At 39.9% G+C, this 19,001-nt stretch overlaps 1 protein-coding gene across 9 annotated transcripts in view; it reads left to right on the top strand.

The window, feature by feature from the left end:
* Nucleotides 1-19,001, top strand: part of apbb1 (amyloid beta precursor protein binding family B member 1) — a 53,937-nt gene that overhangs the window by 14,449 nt on the left and 20,487 nt on the right. For 6 of the 9 annotated variants that reach the window (XM_088639716.1, XM_088639718.1, XM_088639717.1 and 3 more), the window contains exons 2-5: nucleotides 7,627-8,354; nucleotides 15,457-15,662; nucleotides 17,646-17,702; nucleotides 18,278-18,363. In XM_088639716.1, coding sequence (XP_088495842.1) covers nucleotides 7,655-8,354; nucleotides 15,457-15,662; nucleotides 17,646-17,702; nucleotides 18,278-18,363 — 1,049 coding nt within the window. In that variant the 5' untranslated portion in view covers nucleotides 7,627-7,654. The remainder of the gene's footprint in view (nucleotides 1-7,626; nucleotides 8,355-15,456; nucleotides 15,663-17,645; nucleotides 17,703-18,277; nucleotides 18,364-19,001) is intronic. The other 3 variants (XM_088639719.1, XM_088639723.1, XM_088639726.1) reach the window with 1 other exon arrangement.

Raw genomic sequence — 19,001 nt, 5'->3', positions numbered from 1 at the left:
CTGTGTGTCTCAGGTCGGGGATGCGGGAGAGCCGGGCTGGCAAGTGGTGACGGAGAAGAAAAATAAAGGCTTTAACTTGCTTTAACTCCGCAAGTCTGAGTTCTTGTGTCCGTCCTATCCGAACCCGAAAGTATTACAATATGTATCTATATAGCAGGTGGTGTACAGCTTTTTAGTATAGATTACACTTTTCTAAAATGTATTTAAAAAAAAACACACATGATAGAAGCAGGAAGCAGAAGCAGGGACAGTTGTCAGAAGGAAAGAAGGTGGTTATTCGTTATTAAAAATGACTTAAATTCGATCATGTTGTGATATTTAGAAATATAAAAAGTCAATTCATTGTCCATAATATTGCTATTCTATTTTTTCAAAGAAATGTTTGTTAAAAGAAAAGTCACGGCGCCGGCTGGATTTGAACACACAACCTGTGGGTTACTAATCAGGCACGTAAACTAGTAGGCTACTGGGGAAGTCACATGAAGAGAGGCGAAACAGACCTACACAGCCCTGTCGCAGTACACGAATATAATTATATTGTTATTAATTTCTTTAGATACGCGATTCCATATTATGTTAGCAGAAAAGCTTAAAACTACCACTTTTTTACACGCTATTTCACGTTAAAGACTTCAATGCTTAAAATGTTTAGGGAGAAATGGAATACTGGTGTGTATTTTTTCTTTAAAGTACCGAGACCAGCCATATACTGTAATACTGTATGTTTATGTTCCAAAATTAATATCGTTTATGGCCTTTACACGCGTTACAGTATGCTCCTATTCTTTTTATGCTCAGCTACTAAGATTTCCCTTCATTGGTAAAATTCCATAAAAATATTCAATACTAAAACGGGCACAGTAAAGACATTTAAATCTTTCTACGACCGACCAGCGCACCACGAGTGCCTCTGTCGGTATTTTGCGTCATGATGCGCGAGGCCGTAGACAATTACCCGCGGTACGTGTCTGTGCCGCATTCTTTGAATGGCTGCATCTGTACATGCCGGTACACAAATTCATAAAAACATACATACACATCGAGAATATATTTTTTCTCTTCGTACCACAATGCGCTGTGTTTTGTTTCACTTCTACATGAATCCTTTTAATTCCTGAAGCGCACCCCAGGTTCGCTGCATTCCTAATTTCGGATGCGGTACTTCTTTAGCCCACCGGTCAGTATCTTCCGGTTTTGGATTTGATCTATGGGGGAATCACGGAAGGTACGTGCGAGTGCGGACCCCCTCGACGGGGTGTGAGACAGTTAGAGTGACGCTGTCATCAACAGCGCCAGCCCCCGCTACATCAAGTCCTTTCCCACTTCGGGTGAGAGTACAGGTCTGCGGGCGCCCTCCCTTTAAGAGGGGAGTCCCTGTTCCGTCTCTATCACACTCGTACCAGGTGTCATCCCACTCAGACCCCCCATCTCCATATGGTCACTGTGGGTATTGATTCCAATTATTTTCATTTCCTGCCTGTCTGTTCCCCTGTGGAAGAGCAGGATATAATTTAGTTGACGGTTGTAACACATTAACTAGTGCAGTGCGACCAGGAACTAATTCTTCCTTTAGTTTCTGATTTTCCTGCACTGCCTCTTTTTGCTTTTGTTCATACTCTTTCGTGGTGAATAAAAGTATCTTTTCTTTCATTTATCCCGTAAACACACTTTCAAGTAATCACATCCCAATTTCTCTTTTTTTTTCTCATGTATCTGCCACCACTGGTGCCGGCCGCGCACCAGGGTGGCAGCTACATCCTTGTGCTTTTGCCAGTACTCATATGCTTTCTTTACAGGCGTCTTCGCCTCAAACTCCTTCTGACAAACTCAGCTTTTCCCATGTTTTTCCTTCTTTTCCATCAACTTGCACTTTTCTGATATATAAACGGACCCTTCCACAACTTTCTCAAACCACCAGTTAGCACATATGTTCGGTCTCTTTAAGAGTTTACTTTGTTGTGTGTGAGGTAACAGCTCATACAGTAGGGGGATGCTTTCACTTGAAAATCCTGTGCATTCCTGCACTTATTCAACTATGGGTGTCTGTTACCTCCAGATCTAAATGCCTCTCAGAGCCTTTAGAGAGGTCTTAGACTGAACTGTTCACAGGCAAGGAATGAGACCTCGAAAACCCCCTTCCTTGATCAGTAATTCACCATCCCCAGAACGGCAGCATCGCTGCTTTTCCCCCGGGGTGGACTTACGCACTGAGCTCAATCAGGGCGATTCTCGGGTCTCAACGTCCTTTAAATCCTGCTACTTAGTGCTTTGCTCTTTTATTATGAGGTGTGTTTATGGATCGTGCGTGTGTATATGTTCACAAACAAGAAATACACCAGAAACATACATCTATATCTACGTCTCTGCTGCTCCTTTAAACGGAGGAAAACACGAAAAATATACATGTATCATCTACGTCTTTCCTGTTCCCTTTAAAACAAAACACAACCACGCCACGCCTATCCATGCACGATCAAAGCGTAGCTACTCTCAGGACCCAATTCTGAATTATACGTGCATTCAAAGCACCACTTAAGCCTCAGAACTCCGGGCGCAATTAAGGCCCACACCAGTCCTGGATTACGTGCCTACCTTAAGGCACCACTCAGCTTCAGAACCCCGGGACACAATTAAGGCCCACACCGATCCTGAGCCTCACGGTAAAGGTCCAAACCTGTTCAAAAACCCTGTGCAATTAAGGTATACACCCGACACCAGTTTCATACGTGCAATTAAAGCATATACCCAACACCCAGTTTCATACTGTATGTGCAATTAAGGCATACACCCGACACCAGTTTCGAACGCCTGTACACCATACCGCGAATCTCTGCCTGCCAAACCAAATTCTGGGCTTACAGCAAACCACCCATTACATGCACCGGTGTCTTCCCCGGGCCAGAGGTATCCAGGAACTCACATTTACTCTGTCATCTCAGGCGATTCTCGCAGGGAGCAGAGACTTCCCATTCGGTCAGAGAGAGTCGGGACTTTTTCTTTTTAAAAAGAGGAGTCCTTACCTCTTAGTAATGTGCGTGCTGACAGTCTCTCCTGCCGATGGGAAGTTCTGCGCCTTCTGGAGTATCCGCCGACTACGCCAAAATTGTGGTAACAGAAAGAATAAGGTTCTGGATCCCGAGATGAAGTTAAACAGATGAGTTTATTGCATGCACGGAACAATAAAGCCGAAGTCTTGTTTCCCGCAAGAAACAACAAAACCGAAGTATTGTTCAATGTGCCGGTACAAACTTTAGGTTTATATAGTCCTTCCTTGCTGCTTCGGACGTCATTCTGTGTTATGGTAAAGAGGGGGGTCATGGTATTTGGCCAGTTAAGAGACCCTGGACAAATGGTCAGTTTAAGATTACGTCCCCAGGGGGTTCCTAGCTCGCATCTGGAATCCTTATCAGTTAACCCCCTTTCCTGCCATAAACCCCTGTTGCTTAGAAGTAAATAAATAAAATAAAATGTGTTTATTTAATAGAAACTCAGTGATCTTTGTTGGGGAAAAGTAATTGAACCTTTTAATTCAAAGTATTGTAGTGTTACCTTTATGAGCTATAAGAGCAAAAAAACAAAATTCTTATGGTTACTAGTCTCTTACATCTGTTTGATGAATGTTTGCCCATTCTTCCTTATAGAACAGATTGCTCCAGATTTGTTGGCTGTCTTGTATGGACAGCCTGCTTCAGGTCTTGCCACAACATTTCTATTGGGTTGAGATGTGGACTTTGACTTGGTCATTTCAAAACCCAAAATGTCTTCGTCTTAATCCATTCTTTGGTAGATTTGCTGAAATGTTTAGGGTCATTTAGGGTCTTTAAGGTTTATGGTGGAGAACACATATTTGGTTTAATTTCAGCTCAAGACAGATGGCCTGATGTTCTGCTCTACAATATTTTGGTATGACTCTGAATTGATAGTTCCCTCAATGTTGAGAGTTGTTCAGATCAGTTGACAGAAAAGCCACACTAAACCCATAATTTTAAAAGGATGTCCACACCTTAGTTGAGTCTCCGTGATCTTAATTTTTCTCCATCTGTAGACATATGCATTCCAAAACATTTTGCTATGGTTTTAGAACCTTCTACATACTGATGAACACTTACACCATTCTCCCTGATGTAATCTGAGGTCTCTTTAGGTTGTTGCATGAAGTATTGCACTAAAGTGGAGATTGGGGGTTTTAATTTGCTATAAGTCATATATAATAAGTCAGAAGTTGTAACCTGTGGTGCCATGGGGGTAGTTGACACTGCATTGGGTGTGGTCAGGCTCCCATTCTCCCCTGTTCACGCCCCTTTATAAGCTCTTTTGGGTTCCTTTTCTTTATCTTGCACACACTCTCCTCCAAGAGTGGTGATCACACTGACCCCCCGATCGGGATAACAGGATACATGACTCCACATTCCATTACCTCTGGGCCCTTTAACTTTGGAGTCTCAGGTTCACCAAGTTCATCCCGTTGTCCTCACTGCTAGAAACCTCCTGCTCTCAGACACCATCATGGAGACTCCTGCTCCTATTCCATTAGGTCACCGTTTCATACCCAACCAGTGCCTTAGACTCCCAGGTCAGCCTCCAGCCTTGATGTCCTCTTCTGATGCCACCAGGTGGCATCAGACACACACTACCTACATCACCGAGTCTCTTCAGCACTACACACCATGCTGAGACCCAACACACTGTCCCTTTCTACACACTCACAACCCTTCTGGGGCCTCACTCTCACGCCCTTAGGTTGTGAACTCACAACTACCATGCACCTCACATCCTGCTCAGCCATCATTGTGTTGTAGTGGCGAGGCTTATTAATAAGACAGAATTAAGTGTTGCTGTGCTTTCCCAAATGAGGCCTCATCTCTCTTCATCTCTGTGGTGCAGCCACAGAGAAGCTATTCATGCAGGCTGATTTAAAGATGTTTTCTTTTGATAAGGGACAGCTCCCAAAGGGGGATGCACTTAGCTAAGCCTGGCTATCATGATCAATGGTCATCCATTGGCGCCTATCTGTCTAGGGAGTGCCAGATGGACATCTGGACTGCATTACTAAGTGTCAGGAGTAAGTGACTCATATCTCACCTTGATCAACCAATCAGGGATTGGTAGGGCTGAGTAACCCACGTGGGACTCTGATGCCCGTGGAACTTTCAGCCAATCAACGAGCTGAAGTTCCTCCAGGTAAAAACAGGCAACACAGAGAGCCTGTAGTGGACTTTTCTGAAAGGGAGAATCTCAAAGGAGAATTCCAGGGCAGGACGGCCCAGGAGCAGAAGGCTCCTAAGGGCAGGACATTCTCGCAGAGCGCCTCCTGACCATCCTAAGACTCAGCCCGGACAACCACGGAACGGCCAGTGTGTCCGAGTGCCAGAACTTTCCTTTGTTCTAAGAGTCGAGAGTGAATATATACCTTTTGTATTCTGATAACCCTCTCGATAAGATCTGTTAGGTTTACATGCATATTTTGTGTATTAATAAATGTATCCTCGTGTATTAGTACCTGTGTGTGTGCGTTGTTTGAGTTATATTGCATGGTTGGATTCTAAAGCCATCAAAAGAATCAATTTTGTGATTTACTGCTACAATTAATAATTGTCCCAGTAAATGCCAAAACCCTACAGAACTGGTGCCTTCAGAGAGCACACTACAGCGTTACACCATGCAATTGCCAGCACACCTCACTGTGCCCAGCCACCACTGCACTGCCCCCCCCCCCACCCCCCCCCACACACAAACACACTTTGTGAAAAGTGAAAAGAGTGACATTTTCACTCTTTTCCTCACGGGCTCTCACAACCCCCTCCGGAATTGTTGTTCTTCTCTACTGCATATCACTGGGTTACCACAGCAGCTAATCAAGTCTTTGTTCACTCATACTGTACACGGCGGCACGCTCTTCTAACATCGCCCTGACTAGTAGCATCTCACACCTGTCATACTGTCATGCTTCAGCCCAGGTCTCTCACAGCCCAGCCTCCACATTCCTCCTCTCACCAATGCAGCCACAGCAAGACTGAAGTCCTGCTGAATCTTTCCCCCTCTCCAGGAAATATTCCGGCTAGTTTTAAACCACTTCTACACTTGCCGTTCATTCACTTATTCACGTCAGGTGTGGTTTCCATGGAAACGTGTCTCCCTTAATCTGGGGCTCCACCCCCACACCAGACACTCCCTGCCTTGTACCACAAACCATAAGTTCAGAGAGTGCTTGATGACTTTTAGGAACCAATCAATCATAATAATTTACAGTATCACAAATGGATTCTAAATATACAATATCCAATTAATTAATATAACCAAGATATGCATAATCAACAATGTAATAGAATATATCTGTAGAACGATCTGCTGTGAACACGAATGCTGATCGTTCATTGAGGAATTAAAAAATATAAAAGTTAATAACTTTAGATAAAAAAATACACATTGACTATAACGTGCTATGGTCTAGCTTGTAGGTTCAGTCAGTCTCGTATAACTAAATGACAGTTATATTCTCAGGCACAAGTAAATATACATTAACTATTGGTATCTAAACATCAAACATACATTTGGGGTACTGGTTCAGCTCTTGTGAATTATGATGTGAATAATGCAATTTAATACTTAAAGATTCATTGTCCAAATGTCCTTGATGAGTTTAAACTTCGTGCTGGTAAAAAGGAGCTAGGCTGGGTTTCCGGAGCAGCTTTGGTGGGGCTCAGACAGCACTGCTAAAGCAAACTTCTTGCTGACTTCGATCTTTAAAACAGTCTGTGCAGTTTGTCTTCTTGGGGGTCCACAAGGTAGACAGAAGAGGAACTTGGTTTGTTCCATGCTATATTTTTGTTTCAGAAGATCATTATCCAAAAGATAAACTCACCTCCCTTACTTTCCCACATGCAAAGGCCATCCTTTAGATCACCAACTCCTGTAGATCCTGAGATAACCAAGAGGGGGCCTCTTTAGCTACATTCCTGTGCATATAGAGAGAGGCACCTAGTTGGTTATTAGAAATACCACTTAATTCTAAATAAAATAATAGGCCTTGTTGCTATACTTGTATGGGTAAGAACCTAGTCACTTACCTCATTGACTGAGCTGATGACTTACTTTTGCACGTGCACTAATTCTTATTTACCTGTTTCTTTTTCTATTGCATACGTCAGTTCCTCTAAACAATACATAGAATTTGTGGATATAAACCCTTTCTTTTAGAAAAGTAAGGACTAGTTTTAATTAAACAAGGATTTCATAGTGAAAATGTAAGATTTAAAGAACTACAGAAGGGGTTCACAAACTTTCAAGGAGCATTGTTAGAGGCAGTGCATTTGTACAGTAGAAGTCTTCAGGGGTGTTGAATAAACTGCCATCTCATTCAGGAGCTGGGATTTAGCATTTTCTTGCATTTGTTGAGGGTGTGCATGAAATACCAACTGAATTTGTTTGAAATGAGAAATTTGCAAAAACAACTAAATAATTTTTAGCTCTTCTTGTTAGCTGATCTGAAATCAGGCTTCCTGATCATAGTTAAAAGCGTGAGCTGAACAGTAAAGGGATGGGCAACGTAATGCATTTGTAGTGATGGGGATGGTGCCCAGTGTCCTATTCATTCATAACTTTTTTATCTCTTCCTCATTCTTTCAGAAGCTTCACAGTGCTCCAGCTCTTTGTCATGTCACTGGAGAAGCCGTCAGACCTAGCCAATGAAAACACCTGTCTGCAACACTCCCTGACGTTAAGCCTACGCTACCCTCACAGCACCTTGCTGGACCCTGAGGTGGGCAAAAGTTCTGCCTCTCCCAAGACCCACCACATCTATGCCTCCACTGACCTCCCTGCTACCATGGGGCTGGCACTGCCCAGCGAGTGCTCCAATGAGCTCGCCTACTGCAGGGATGAGGACAGAGTCAAGAACCAGGAGAATGAGCAGGCCCACAAGCATGCTGCCAATGAGCCCACCAATGCCAAGTGGGTAAAAGAAGGTCAAAACCAGCTACGCAAGGTGGCGGAGAAGCAGGACCTGAACCGCAACCCAAACCCCTCCACTGAGGAGAAGAACATGTCCCCCAAGGACTTCCTGTCCTTCTACTCTGACCTGGAGGTCTCCACCAAGAACATTGCCAACCAGCCTCTGGTAATTGACACATCCGACAGGTTGGAAGGGAAAGAGGAGGAGGATGGACCACTGGTGGGGGAGAAGGACACAGACTCTTCCTCAGAGACGCAGAGCAGCTCAGATTCACGTAAGGATGGTTCTAAGAACACCTGCCTGTTCTTCAGGACAAGGAATGCAGTACCCAGTGACGAGGACTCCAGCTGGACCACTCTCTCACAAGCCAGCACTGCTAACAGCACCCCAGATGGGGATTCAGGTAAAGAGCCTAAGCTTTCAGACTGTTGAACAGATCAGCAACAAAAAGCATGTTTCATACAGCATGTTACTTTTCTTGAGATTTCTTGAACCATTTTTAAGAATTCTGAAATCATTTGCCTTCGCGTCAAGCTTATCACAGTCATAATATGTTCATAACATCACTATGTTTCTCAGTATTATGCATTTTTGTCTGTATGCAGATTTAGTTATAGTGTCTTGGAATGATTCATTTTGCTTTAGTATTGTTAAGGAATTGTAAAAAAATACAGGGGGTGTGATAAATTGTAAATAGGAGGTTATTAAATCAATGTAAAAATTAGGGTTCTGACACCAGCTTGTATATATATTATAAATATTAATAATTTCACCCCCAGTCAGAGAAAGTGTTATTGAGCCTTATGCGGCACGTGTGTCCTTTTATTCACCAGCAAAGCTCTGATGATAGGGGGTAGTAAGCCCATAGTGCGAGAGTACACTCACCACACATCAGCTATTAGTGGGGAGGAGAAAATAGTGATGAAACCAATTCATAGATGGGGGTTATTAGGAGGCCATGATTGGTAAGGGCCAATTGGAAATTTGGCCAGGACACCGGGGTTACACCCCTACTCTTTTTGAGAAATGCCCTGGGATTTGAATGACCACAGATAGTCAGGACTTCAGTTTTATGTCTCATCTGAAGGACAGCGCCTTTTTACAGTGTAGTGTCCCCATCACTATACTGGGGCATTAGGACCCACATGGACCACAGGGTGAGTGCCCCCTGCTGGCCCCACTAACACCTCTTCCAGCAGCAACCTTAGTTTTTCCCAGGAGGTTTCTCAACCAGGTATTGACCAGGCTCACACCTGCTTAGCTTCAGTGGGTTGCCTGTTGTGCGTAAGACAATAAAGTTGGAAACCTTGCTGAAATTCAGCTGCCACCCCCAGGCACAACAATACTAAATGCTTGTTGCTAAAATTGTAGAAAACATTTAAGTATTAGTACTTAAGGTGACAATTTCTGTGTTTACATACTTCTTGTTGCTCAACCCTGGAGAGTTTCTTTCATTGTGGCCAGATAATGTAGATACATTTGCTTTTCTTATCTCCCCTCATACTTGTATTTTTAAAAAGTAACGATCTTCATTTCATGGTGAATTATGATTTGACTCATGCAGTGTTTTCAAAGAGCAGAAAATCACAGAAGGTCATTTGCATTAAAATTCTGCTTTCTCTGGGAAGGGTTTTGCTTTCTCTACTGTCCTTCATTTTGGAATGAAATTGTTCTGTGGAAGACTTGCTCCTGCAACCAGAGTACACTTCCCAGATTAATGAATAATAGAGAAGTTGCTCATCTTCCAAAGGTGAAAGTATTATTCTAAGCATTTCTCAGAGCACTAGCATAAAAATTAAGTAAAAAATAGAAATAGTTTTTACTTTTTGTTCACTTTACATTCACAATCTCATAGAGATACTGGGGACATATCAGATGTTAAATTGAGGAAGTTAGACAGTAACGTCAGCCCCAACCCCCACCCCTGGACAGACAAAGGTAATAAAGGTGATAAAAAATTCAGTCAAAGGGGTGCAGTGTCACAGAGTTCGATGTGTTTGTAAACTAATGAGAGATTATGAACCGCAGTAGCTCCTGTGTCGATGTCCGTGGTTTTATAATAAATGGAATTCCAAAAATGATTTATTACAAAACCTCTTCATTTTCTTTTTCAGCTAAATAAAACAAATAGAAAGTCAAATCAGTCAGGATCTTGAAGTTTAATAAGGGTCAAAACCATTTTGAGTAATGTCAAAGAAGCAGATCTTAATTTTAGATTGGATATCACAGTTGGTGTCAGAACTGATCCATGAAATAAGCTGCAATACAGTCAAGCAGACAGATCTTAAATTCTTTAAGCAAAATTAGCTGTTTAATTTTGTCAGAATCAGCTACTTTGCAAGCAGTACAGGACTTCTCGTGCAAAAGTTTGTTTTTTAATTATAATTTCGACGGTATTGCCTGAGGGACTAATTCATAGTATAATCAAAACAAAAAAACCTGCTGTGGACGTAATGATCTTGACATGAAAGTGTGAAGTAGGGTTAATAACGTTTGTTTTAAAAATCTGTTAAGATTTGTATCTGTTGTAACTATTAATACAAATGGAGTTTGTAACAAAAGTTCAGGAGGGATGACAACAACCACCTTCAATCAGACTTGGTTGTCAGTAATTAGCAACCACTCCTGATGTCATTTCCTATTGCCGAGTCCCAATATGCACACTTGTGTTCTTGTGCCCTTCATATGCACGCTCTCACTCAAGTCAAGGGCAAGGGCTTAGGGTGTCCCATTTCTAAATTTGTGTGTCACAAGGGTGCTCATGAGCGGAGCAGACTCCGCTGAATGGAATTGCCCCCACTTCCTTGCAGAATGGTAGTGTTTCATGCTTTAGCCTATCAAAGCGGAGAGAAGTTGCTATGGAGAATAAAATATTCACATATTAGTACAATCTAACTTTGTTACAGTTTTTTGTTACAGTTTTAAAACTCTTAATATTTTATGTAAAAACAAAATTTCATTAGATTACTTTAGATTCATGCTTTATATATTCTAACATAATACATGTTTTTTGGATTTTGACATCCCATTTTGACTGATGAATATTTGTTTAATGACATCACTTTATTAACCCTTTACAATTTCTTGCATTAGAAATTATCTTTTCGCATACCCCAGCTTGCTCTCCATGAGACACACAGACGCACAGACAGGGAAAGAGCCTGGGGTCAGAGTGCAGGGTCTGCCATTGTCCGGCGCACCTGGAGCAGTTGGAGTTAAGGGCCTTGCTCGGGAGCCCAACGGAGTAGAATTCCTCTGTTGGCTGTCGGATTTGAACCGGCAACCTTCTAGCCACAGGCACAGATCCTTAGCCACAGAGCCACCGCTCCGCCCCAATTTACCTGCAATGTGTAGTTTGTACACGGAATACTTAATAGTACACATATTTAATAGTACAAAGCTTTGAGGTATTGCCAGGTTTACCTCATTTAGTTTGCTTTGAATGAATGCATTGTGTTTCTTTTACTGTCAGTTTTGTACTAGGACAATCGAGATGAACTCTATTTAGTAGTACAAATCTATGAATAAACAGAGTGATATTGCCAAAGTTTCCTTAGCTTACTACCACACATGCAAATTATATGAAATCTTATCCACAGATATACCGAAACAGTAGCGTACACATCAATGAACTGCAATGTGATCGTTTGTGTGATATATAGTTTTATAATCAAATTTTAAAGTTACATTATTTCCTGATTACTCGTTGCTGAAATGGTCTGTCCAGGAATGGAACTGGTCACTTTCTGATTAGCAGCAAGCCATCTAAACTGCTGTGCTAAAGTATCACATGAGTGCAACATTCTACATTACATTCTATGAGAGTTTTATTGTCCTTTACAATTATAAGGACTGCAAAAGTCATTACAATTAACATCAAAATATTTACAAGTGATATTTTTAGCTGCCAGCTTTTCTTTATTTAAATTATTCCATATTACTGTTCCCTATCAAATGGTATTAAATCAATGTTACAACATTTTTTACAACAGCAATAACAGCAAGTACAATGTTCTTATTCCATATTCTTAGAAGAGGATGAAACATTATAGTTTTTTATTAACTATATAATCTTTATATAGCTAGAACAAGCACATTATTCTTTTCTAAAATAACCACCGTAAGTTACAGGGTTAAGACTTTAATGTATACAATGTTTATGAAGAAGGTGGGATTCTGTTGTGTACTTTATTTTTATATTTAGCTACCTCTACCATCTACTGTGTGTACTTTAGATGTTACCTATGAGGCCATATGGCTTTTAAGCCTCTACAGTACAGTATGTGTGAAATATATTTTTCATAATCAAAATTTAAAGTTAAATTATTATGTACAATTAACTTCATATAAATATTACAGACATTAAGTATATTATTTAATATATAAGTAATACAGTATATACATTAGGTATTTATTATGTTATAATTCTGTTTTTGTTGTCAGCTACCAACATTTCCCTTTAGTTGTACAATTCCATATTAATATTCCACATTGAGTGAATTTAAACATGCACAGTAGAGAAATAGATTAAATGAAGCAATTGTTTCACTAACATCTAACACACCACAAGCGCCACCTAACAATAATTCATCTTTAATCTCAGTGAATTACATAACCCAACGCACTGCGTTCCAGATAACGCATGTGGAAGAAATACTGCACATTCTGAGTGGCCACCGTAAGTCCTGTGTTAACCTTTATCAGTGGACTCATGTAATATTAAAGTAACAATAAGCGGATCGTTACCTATGTAAGGTACATACACAGAAAAAGGTGAAAAGGTTTTTTAGAAACTCTGAAATTGAGCATGAAACCATTTTTCAAGATATAAAGCAACTATTTGAAATATTTGTTGGTCTCACAGTGTTTGTCACATTTTATGTTTATCTATGACTCCAGTCCCAATTGTCGTTGTATTAATGACCAGACTACAAATTGTTGACAATGTCTGACCATTAATAAAAGCAGGTTTGAGGGGTGTTGCATTTTTCTTGAAATGTTCTTTGTTTTCAAGACATTTAACTTCAAAGAGAACTAATTACAACATTTATTAAAATAATTTAGAATGAGCCCATGCTTTTCTGGGTATTTTAATAACTTGACCAGAACTGTGTCATCAACAGACTTATTGAGATGTCACAAGACACAGCCCTGTGGTAATCCAGTGGAAGTGTAGTAAATGTCAGACTTATTGAGACCTGCATGTTAAGAAGTCTAGGACCCATCTAATTAAGTTATATTTTAAATTTGATTTATTTCAGAGTTTCTGTGTAAACCAAGAGTTTCTGTAATATGGTGGGTATCAGCCTGCCAGTTTTTGGAATGGGAATAGATTTTTTCCACAGAAGGGATGATCTGTAAAATAAGGACATCTGAAAATGCAGGTTAAAAATGTCACATAACTGATCTGTTATCACAAGAATGTACAGTAGGAACTTTTTCTACACACATTGTCTGGAACTGAGCTTTGCCTTACATTATCTTGAAGTATCTACAAACATCTACTGATCAGCTGAGTTAGTTGTAGGTTTTAATTAAAAACGTGTATAAAACATTTAAATTAATGCATCTATCCTAAGCTGTAGCTTAAGAAGAAATTGCACTTATCTCTAAGTTTCTTTAAATGCTGGTGAATTGATGTAGGCTTAGACTTCCACCACTCACATTCATTGCACTAATAAACATGGGTATATTACAGACTTGGACATAAATTCCCCAACTTAAATGAAAAAGCACCATACAAAATTGCAATTCCTAGTAAACGTATTGCTATGTATCATATAAAGGTATATATTATTAATGTAATTTTTACATTTTTCTATGCTCATACTTTATGTTCTTAAAACACAAAGTGCTACAAAGTTCATAGAAATGTCAAGAAGCACAGACTACATTGTTAGATAAGTTAAAAAATAATTCATTTTACTCTATACGGTATAAGATTTCTTTGTTAATCATACATACAATATTTATTTTAACTTTATGTACTACTATAGTTGAATAATAAAATAATGTATAATGTACATAAAAGTTCAATTTAAGTATTTTAGTGCTGCCTTCACCTTCTCATTTACTACACTTACATGATACACCACGTTAAAAGAATTAAAATTTTAAGTTAAATCTGTAAACATTGCATTCATTTAAATGTTTTTTAATCAGTCAGAACACAATTGTTAATTTTCAAATTCTTAACGTTTTTAAACCATTTCAAACAAGGTTAAATTACATTTAAGTGCCCAACTTAACTGGTCATTATATATATATATTCTTTTTATACATGAAATGTGAAATTGTACTGTCATATTCTAGTTCCCATTACTGTTTAAATACTTTGATTCTTATGTATAAATGTGTCCCACATTAATCATTAATCAAATCAATTTATGTATAAATGTATTCCATGTGCTCTGAATCCTTGTGGAGACCCCTTGTTGTACTGCTGATTGATTCCTAATAGCCAAAGTGAACTCATGCAATTTACTGTTACAATTAAACACTGTGCCAGTAAATTCACAAAACCCCTACACTGTTAGTCAGAAAATAAAAGTTGTATTCTTGTTGTTTCACTTTTAGTAGTTAAAATGTTTCCAACTTCTTATCCAGACATTGCTGGTTCAGGTCTGTGCTGCCATTGGCCAAGACTTGGCAGCGTCAGTGCATATTTGGCCAGCTTTTTTATAGTGTCTAAGGCTTGTGCAGTGGATTTGCTGTGATGTAACCGAGACCTGCGTTATTCCTTCTTCTGCTTCCCTCTGATTCCATTTTTCCTGTAGGCACTCTGGGACTTGTATCAGAAAAATTCTACATAGCTCTGCCGAGTAATTTTTAGTGGAAACATAATTCTTCAACTTTGTGCTCAGGTTGTGTTAGTGAGAAGAGTTTAATAAAAAGAAAACACCTGGCCAAATACACAAAGTTAATTTGGAACTCTTCCTTTACAGTGCCTCCTTCTATACAATTTAAAAAAAATGAGAACTGCCAATTATGTTTTGTTATACCCAACCAATTTTAGAATCTTGTCTTCAGACTTCTGTAACCTGCTCATTTCTGAGCCCTTCATCTTTTAACATGTCAAAGGCAACACAGCCCTGTACCGGAGGTTCAGAACTGATTGTTACAGAGTAATATCCCTTCTTAATAGCACCTCATGGCTGCACAGGTAGCTGTGTGCCGAGTAATCCTACCATGCTCTTGGCAGCACTAGAGCAATTATCTGCTGCTGTTCGGGGTACCCCAGTCACAGCTAGTGACATAACCCAGATCCTATCTAGAATGATGATGGAGCTCAACCTGCACTAAAAAAAAGACAGACGTTTCTTTGGATTTGCTGCTGCCTATTACATTATATAGACGGTAGTAAACTGTAGCACTATTATTCCCTATTTTTTTACTTTTCTATGGAACTGGGACTGTTTTATGTTGATGTGTTTTTGGACTCCATAAAGATTTTGTGCCTTGTGTCCCTGTGTCTGACACCTTCTTACTGTTCCTTTGGTTCGCAGAGTCCTTCTGGAACCGCAGTGCCTTTGAGACAGACACAGATTTGCCGGCGGGCTGGATGCGGGTTCGAGACACTTCAGGAACATACTACTGGCACATTCCCACTGGCACCACACAGTGGGAGCCCCCTTCCCCTCTGGAGGAAGGCCTGGGCTCTGGGAAACCCTCCATCGCATCACAAGGTACCACACCATCTGAGGAAACGCAGGTGAGGGAAATATGGCAGCTGTTGATCTCTAGGTGAGGTTGACATCTGGATCCATAGCTAACAACACAGAAACCAATGACTGTGTCATCAACACTAAACCTGTCTTAAAAAATCTGTGACTTCCCAATCTATCAGGAAAATAACCAAAACATTTTTCTAGTAGAAACATTGACATTTTATTGAGAGACATGACAAAGGTTAATTCATGCTTAATCCTGATCATCATTTATTAACAGAATTAATCAACACAGTGAGTCTACTGTGTTACAGGCTAGAATGGTGTTTGGCCACTGTTGAATACAAGTCAAAAGCTGTGATGCATGCTTTCCATCAGGTTGCAGATGTCATCTTGTGGTATTGTGTCCAATTTCTCTCGTACCTCCTTGATGAGCAGGTGGCTGTGCACTAGTCTCTGAGCCCTAGTTTTTACAAGTAGTCCCACTAATTCATCCTACAGATGTTTAGTGGGGTTCAGGTCTGGGTTATAAATTGTCCATAGCATAACTCATTCTCATCTTACAAGAAAGCCATCGCTCCTTGCTTAGTGTAAGGATGTGTTTTTCCCTACAGGAAGGATGTCACATCCAGACGAGACTGCAGGAAGTGAGGTCACAGGATATGAAAATTATAGTGCTTGCAGTCAGGTCGCTATCATTCAGTACAGTACAGAGTTCCATGGTGACTAGATACTCTTGCACTTGGATTGGACTGGGTTGATCCATCAAGTAATAGCATCTGCTATGCCCAACAATTAGCACATTGTTCTGAATTTCTTGTGCAGCTTGTGCATTGACCTACTTGTGTAGGTGCCAGGTTATTCCATATATGCATTAAACGGTGACATTTGAAGAGATAATAATTTACAGTTCACAAGTTAGTACCAGCAACTAATATAAAGAATTCCTCTCCTCTTTTTAAGATACAAGTAATCGCCAGTTAATTTATTTATCTACCATTAGGACCTGACAATTTCATCTTTGAACTACAATGGAAAGTTACCTGCGTTCAGATGGGGAGAGTTAGGGAGTGCAGAAAGCTCCATTTCTTCTTTCGGGACTCTACAGTCTCTATAGTGAACTAGGATTACTAGGAGATCCTGTCTCACCTGGAGTAGAGGCATGTCCCTTGCTACCGTGGCTGCAAGCCTGCTGGTGCCTGGGAAGCTGCTGTGTCGCTGGGAGCTGGGAAAACCCTGGCTGACTACTTCCAAACCTCCCTTAGTGAATCAGATGATTTTGTTTTCAGAAAGTGCTAAGCAGTGCAGATTCACACACTTGTTCTGCCATTTTAAGTGCTGGTTCCTTCAGTTGGAGTCATTATAACTCCCTGCCAGAAAACATCTGGCAGGAAGTTGCTCTTGTAGTTTTAAAGAGAATGTAGTGTTGTCTACTTTTTTCCCCACACAGCATTGGTTATTTGTTGACACCAGTTGTCTACTGTCAAATAAAGTCTAATATCAGTTGAAATTCTATGTTGACTTTGTTTTTGTCAAACTTTTTGGTGATCTTTTCAAGGAAATGTTTAGCTTAAATTGACAGAAGGAATCAGTTAGTAGATAACAATATAGATGGCTAAGAGTATTATTTTATAATTTCCAAAGAACTTTCTCTGTTATAGTTATCATAAAATGAACACGTTCAGTCCTTATTTATGACTAAAACATTTTAAAACTGGCCTAGGAAAGTAGACTAAATGTATAACTATACTGTAGTTTTAATTCAAATAAATTAAATGCTTCAAATATATTATTTTCTAGAAACAAACAAGTCAGTGCTGTTTCTTTTATTCCTGCCCTCAGTCAACCTGTGCTTTCACTAAGAATACATGAAGAGAAAGGTCTCATATTACCTTTTTCTTTCCTTGCCTATATCCCACCGATCCTACCCATTTCCTACATGCCCACCAATCCTACTCCAAACCCCTGCATTTGTTAATCTGTCCACCCCTGTGTATCTGCATCCTCTCATCTGCAACCTCATTCAGCTGACGTGGACTGGCCTCTCCCGCCCTGACAAGTTTGAGGATGGGGAATTCTGGAAGGTGAGAAGAATTGATGACACTGAAGGATTTTTCTCACAGTTGAACTTTGTCAGAATTCAGCTTTGTCTGGCATTCTCCAAGCAGCGCACAAAGTGTGCACATTTGATGTCAGGTGTAGGTGCATCTAATGTTGGCTGTGGTTTTCAAGACTTGCCATGTGTTATAAAGAATAGAGAAGGATACTAGGTGCTTGAGAGTTTTCAGTCTTTTCAGTGAGAGCTGAGCCAGGTCTGTTGTTTGCCTTGTAGTATTGTATTGGGGGAAAAGAGTGGGTGATGACTGCATGCTTTTGAGGAGATAATGCATCCAGAAGGCTTGCAGCAGTGGCTGCCATTCCATAATTGGAGGACTATAAAATAAAACTATGTTAATATTAAAATTATGTTAAAATAGTATGTTCCTTGATGGTATGTATATGGAGAACATTCATAACCTTAGTTTTAATTTTGGTCTTTTAAAATTCAATATGGAGTTGACCAGAAAATATTATGTCAGTGCTAGGTCATGCCTGTCTCTCTGGAGCCCTCTGGTTGACTGTATGGGGAGTTGAAAAACTTTGAACTTGTCATTGGCAGGACCTACATGCTGATGATGAGTCTTCTGACCATAGCCTGAAGGAGTTTGAAGGGGCAACACTGCGTTACGCTTCCATCAATCTTGGGTAGGCTGTGCTGATTCAGACTGGATTGGCATTAACTTGCGTGTTTTGTTCTTGGAATGCCTTTATAGAGGTGTAGAAAAATGTAATCGAATTCCTGAATATTTCTTCGCAAAACCAATTGCAGTTTAAAAATAGAGATTGAAATGTTAAGGACATAGAACCTCTCTGCTAGCTGGGTGTCCATGTGTTTAAGAAAATCATTATTTTTTTTCTAGACTTGTTTAAAAAACCAAACCCATTTATATATAACATTTATATAAACCTTGTGCTTTTTTAACTGGTCTTTTTTTGCTTTGATAAAGGAAATGAATAGGCAAGTAACATAAAATTGAGCTGTAGACCAGCAGAAATGAAGGCTTTTATAGTGAGTATGAATTCAGTGATACTGTGTGAGACCATGACACGTCCATATTTTTTTTCCTTAAAGTTTAAGGAAGGCTTATACCAATTCCAGTCCTGCTTGTAGAATCTCTGCTGGAGATTTTAATAGTTTACTAGACACAGCATTAAATTGCCTGGTAACCTCTTCAGAGCTGAGGTTTTCAAAAATTCCAGTGTGAACATTTAGCCTTTTGGAATGCTTTTAATAATAATAATAATAATAATAATAATAATTGCTTACACTTATATAGCGCTTT

Source organism: Lepisosteus platostomus, chromosome 7 (genome assembly GCF_059453375.1).
Source record: "Lepisosteus platostomus isolate fLepPlt1 chromosome 7, fLepPlt1.hap1, whole genome shotgun sequence".
Lineage (NCBI taxonomy): Eukaryota > Metazoa > Chordata > Actinopteri > Semionotiformes > Lepisosteidae > Lepisosteus > Lepisosteus platostomus.
The sequence above is the reverse complement of the archived record's forward strand: the minus strand, read 5'-3'. Positions and strand labels throughout refer to the sequence as shown.